The sequence below is a fragment of the Cyprinodon variegatus genome, unplaced genomic scaffold (genome assembly GCF_000732505.1).
Source record: "Cyprinodon variegatus isolate N-32 unplaced genomic scaffold, C_variegatus-1.0 Scaffold312, whole genome shotgun sequence".
NCBI lineage: Eukaryota > Metazoa > Chordata > Actinopteri > Cyprinodontiformes > Cyprinodontidae > Cyprinodon > Cyprinodon variegatus.
Genome location: NW_015150765.1, coordinates 705,973 through 711,047, shown reverse-complemented (window position 1 = coordinate 711,047; position 5,075 = coordinate 705,973). Strand labels below are relative to the sequence as shown.

The window sequence follows — 5,075 nt, the reverse complement described above, 5'->3', positions numbered from 1 at the left end:
CCTCAGAATTCTGACTTTTTCCTCAGAATTCTGACTTTAGTCTCAGAATTCTGGCTTTAATCTCAGAATTGTGGATCTTAATGTAGATGGTCTCCATGAAGGCAGAGATGTGCAGCACTCAGCTTCAGTTCTTTGGGAGGAACAGGAACACATTGGTGGAAAATGATGGAATTAGGAGACTTTTTCCGTCCCTGATGCTTCCTGCTGATGCTGTTTGATCAATGGAAGAGAAGAAGGTGATTAAAACAAGAGAGATAGTCTCTAAAACAGACATGGCTACGGCTGGATGCTAACATGATTGTTATCTGTCAGAATTCAGTTGGAGTTCTGAGATTAAAGTCAGAATTCTGCCCTTTTCTGACTTTTTTCCCTTAATAAACTGAATATTTAAAAATCAGTTAACTTTTTTTATTTTTCAGTGGCCCTAATCCTCTTTCATATACCTCCGAAAATGGAGCGAAAAACTTGTAAGGGACTGGCTGATATTCAGCAGGTCAAAAAAGGCAATATTTTGCCAGCCATTCTTGCTGTTCTCTTATGAAGTAGAGAAAATATCACTAGGGCACTAAATTCAATAAACGGGATGAAAATATCCAACATAAAATACAGGAAGCTTTATGAACGTTTTCCAAACTGAACAGAAAACCTAGTTATTGGAAATGGAAGAACCTGCTTGGTATTTTCCTCTCTGAGGTGAGCAGGCTGTCAGTGAACAGACTGTTGATCCAGGCCCTAACAAAGCTGTCAGCCGGCCTGCTTGGTTCTGGTTCCAGAGGGAACAGAAAAAACTGTAGGTCCACCATCAATGGTAGGAATGAAATCCAGTTGTGAGAAAACGCTGACAGAGTGTTTGGTTTCAGAGGAGGAAAAAGCAGAAGGAGAAGCCGGCCGCTGGCGCTGGACCAGAGGAAGAGGTTCTGACCGAGCCTGCAGCCGCCGACCGAGAGGATCTGGGTTCAGCAGCAGCGAGGAAGAGGAGGAGGAAGAAGCAGCCTCCTAAAGCCCAGGCTTCAGTGGAAACCCAGAAGGTGAGGCGCTGTTCTCTCTGATGGTTCTGGACCAATGAGGTCTGCAGGTGGTCTGATCCAGCAGAACCATCAGTGAGCTCAACCAGTTTTCCTCAGGATCGCCCTCCTCTGCAGCGCGTCTGATGAAACAGAAGCCGTCCTCTGGTTCTGGCTACCCTGGAACAATGGCGGCTATATTAGCTGTGATCAGCGGGTAAAAAGTAGTTAGAATCTATGTTGAAGTGAGAAAGTCCTCCTGAAAACATGGTCTGTGCAGTCAGTTCATCTAGATCACCGTAGAGTTCATTTAGGCGTTAATAAACGGTTTCAGAGGAGTGATCATAGCGCTCTGCATCAGCAGTGCTGCGTCTGACTCCCTGCCAGCTCCCAGATCAGCTCATCTGATTGGTTGATCAGTTTTTCCAACTCCAGTATCTGCTGCTTGTGAAGCGCCTCAGATGCTCATGAGGAGCGGCTTCAGCTGCTCCAAATGCGCTGCAGGACGTTTTTCTGCGCCTTGATGCGCATCAACCGTTGAGTTTGCATGGATACTAGCTGCTTCTGCTGCTTTAGGTGTGAACGTAGCATTATATCAGGCAGAAGTGGAGGAAAGTTTCTAGCTTCTTTTCTCATCTCTATGGATTCCACCTGTGAACAGAAGAGAATCTGAAAACAAGCTTTTTATTAAACTATTTAAACTAGTTTTATTCATTGTGTCATTTTCTCTTCTAAGANGCAAATACAGATTTTAGTTGGAGGTTAATCTGCTAAATATATACGGAAGAAACGTTCAATAACCAAACAGGAGCAGCTACAAAGAGATCCAGATCTATTGCACTGCCTCTATAGACCTAGGACAGGTAGATTAGTCCACCCATCACTCCCAGTTCAGCTCCCAGTGCTTGTTCTGCAACTGGATGAAACCAGCTGGAAACCATGGAGTCTTCATCGGCAGGAGATGAAGAGCAGGAAAGGTCCGAGTCACCAGTCGGCTCTGCCTCTGCTGCTTCTGATGTTCTCTGGATCTGCTGCTGTATTCAAAGATACAATTATGGAGTCAATTTTATACCAATATTGTTTTTGTAAAAGGAAATAAGAAAAAAAAGGGCAATTCAGAAACATTTAATAATCGAAAAGGTTTTGGGAGAAAATTTGCTGCTTTTTCCAGATCTTATTTTGATATTTATTTATTGTTCATATTTATTTTATTTTTTATTATTTTACAGATTCAAATTTTTTGGGGTTTCTTTTTTTTAACTGTTTTAAATTAAAGTATTAGGGAGGATTTAAAATGTGTTGTTCTCATAGCTCAAACAAGCTAACTGCGTTCATCTTTGCTGTCAGGTAGCAGCAGCCTACGGCGACAGCGGGCCGCTGTGACAGCAAATCCCATAATGCTTTGCGGGGAGAGCTCTCTGTGCAAAGCATTCTGGGATATATCTGCATCTTCTGAGGTCTTTCCTTTCTTATGCACTTCATAGACACTTTTTCTTTTATGACCGTCGGCCATTTTTAAAGAACTGCGGTGAGAAAGGTGAGCTTCAATGAATGAACCTTTAGCTCACTGCAGATATGCGCCTGAAAGTGCGCAGAAAAAGGTCGCTAACAGTAAAGGCATGCAGGACGGCCTTATGTAAACGTATCACCAGAATGATTGACAGTTAGGACGACCACTGATTGAGATGATCCACCCGGAAATCAAATATCGTCCTGTATAGCTTTAAGGTTTCCAGATCACACTGTGTTCACTAGTGTAGTGCGCCGGGCTTTTCTCTGGAGTCAGCGTTTGGATTATTGGGCTGGAAGTGGAGAGAATGTGATCAATGCAATTTAAAAATGAAAAAAATAATTAAACGCAATTTAAAAACTGAAATAAAAAAAACTGAAAATATAAAATCTGAAAAACTCTGATAAATAAAATAAAGACATTTGTTCTTTAAAAAAAAATTAATAAAACAAAATCTAACAAAAAACATTTTCTGTCAAATTTCTTTTTGTTAAAATGTTTATTTCAAAGTAATTTCAAGCTTTTATTTATTATTTCATTTCCATTTACAAATCTTGTTCTTTGCAACAATAATGGAACAAAAATGACTCCATAAGATCTTCCAAATTTTTCCACCTTCTCGGTGATTCCTTTTAGCTCCATAGACCCTCTCAGATGATTGAACCCAGCCTTCTGATCTTCTGGTCCTTCTGTTCTTCAGGACCTTCTGGTCTTCAGAGTTTTTCTTCTGAACTTTTCTCCTCCTGGTTAATCTGAGAGTTTATTTGCTTCACATTTTTATTTTGTTTTTTAATAAAATCTTTAGGAGGTTCTGGGTGAGATCTTTGGTGGATCTCCATGATCCTCCTAAAGGGTTCTGCCGGGTCGAACCGGGCCGATAATACTGGACTTAAGCAGAACAAACTGGACCGGATCCGGACCGGTTCCGGTAGCTCGCCTAAATGGACCCTCGCTCTTTAAACAGCCAAGTGTCAATGCGCGCCCCCGTCATCGTGAGATGGGTTTCCACATGCACGCGCAGCTGACTGGTCCCGGAGCGCAGCGGCGGCAGCAGCAGCGATGCGGGCTGCAGCAGCGGAGGCGTCCGGCCCGCAGAGCGGTTCGGTTCGGGTCGCGGCTCCGGAGCATCCCGGCAGGAAGCCGCAGGACGCGGAGGAGGAGGATGCTGGGAGCTCCAGTTCGGACGGCCTGAGGTGGAGCGAAGGTTCGGCTGCAGAGCGCCCTCTGCGGAGGTTCACCTGGAGCCAGCAGCCCGGCAGAACCTCCGGGGCCTTCAGCGTGAGTAACGATGCTGGACCGGTTCCGAGCAGATGGACCGAACCGCTGCTGCGCCTCACTGCGGCTCAGGTGTGGCTGCTGCAGAGGAGCCTCTGCCGCTGGTTCTGACCCACTTCCTCTCATCAGCTCCGGTTCTGCTGTCTGACCCAAAAGGCTCTGAGCTGCTTCTCTGGTTCAGGTCCAGTTGGTTCTGGTCGTGTTTCTGAGTCTGCAGAACTTTTTATATACCTGTAAATGATGACTGGATCCAAACCCGGTTAGCTGAGGTAGAACTTCAGAACCTTTTTCTCTTCATTCAGAGTTCCAGAACCGGAACCAGACATCAGAGGAAATATCCAAATCATCCACTGAGATGAAAGAATGATCCAGAACCAGAACCAGAACATGTCAGGAGTCTCAGGTTCTGTGAGGAAGCTGGGTCGTTTGGACCGGACTGAGTTCTATGAAATTCTCCCCCCCCCTCTGGTTAGAAGCAGGATCCCAGCTGATGGTTCTGATCCAGTAGAACTCCAGGCCACCTTCATAGGAGCAAACCAAGTCCAAACGGCCTCCTGCTGGTTCCTCAGTGTTGGTTCCAAACGGGCCGAACCATTTGGACGGGTCGGTGACCCCATGCTGCACTGACTGAACATCTTCACTTTCACCAGAGAACCAGCTCAGAACCGACCCGGATCAAATGCTGCAGCAGAGCCAAAGAATCCAGAACCAGAGTGCGGTCTGTGCCGGTCCGACCTGAGGCTGCATCCCTGCAGAGAGCATCCTGTCTGCTGGTTGATGACTCAGCAGAAGAGAAGCTGCATCAGCAGCAGAACCGGAGCGGCTCGGTCCCCCAGGATCTGGACCGCAGCTCGGTTCTGTTCTTAGATGCTGCTTAATAATCAGTGTGAACAGAAAGAATCCGTTTCTGCTGCGTTTCCTGATCCTCTGACCTTCAGACCGTCTGAAGGTTCCTGTTCTGTTAGAACCGGGATTTACTTCAACAGACCCAGAAAAACACAGAAGGTTCAGTAAATTAATAAAAGGGACAAAAATGTTGAGAAATAGAATTTAAAACATCAATTAAAATGATTAAAAGCTACTTTATTAAAAAAGCTTTTTGTTCCTTTTAACCTGTTTCCTTTAAAGACAGGTCTTTGGTCCAACTTTAGTCTGACTGTAGAACCTCTTTGCTTTGTCTTTATTATGTCATCAGTTGTTAGTCTGTCTTAAATCTGTAATACATCTTTAGTAAGTCTTTAGTCTGTCTTTAATCAGTCTTTAGTCTGTCTTTAATCAGTCTTTAG

The 5,075-nt window shown here is 44.7% G+C and overlaps 1 protein-coding gene across 1 annotated transcript in view; it reads left to right on the top strand.

Moving 5' to 3' along the window:
* LOC107090836 (plectin-like) overlaps positions 1–5,075 on the top strand; it is a 142,198-nt gene that overhangs the window by 6,966 nt on the left and 130,157 nt on the right. The window contains exon 3 of the mRNA XM_015384427.1: positions 861–1,028. Within this exon, the coding sequence (XP_015239913.1) occupies positions 861–1,028 (168 nt within the window). The remainder of the gene's footprint in view (positions 1–860; positions 1,029–5,075) is intronic.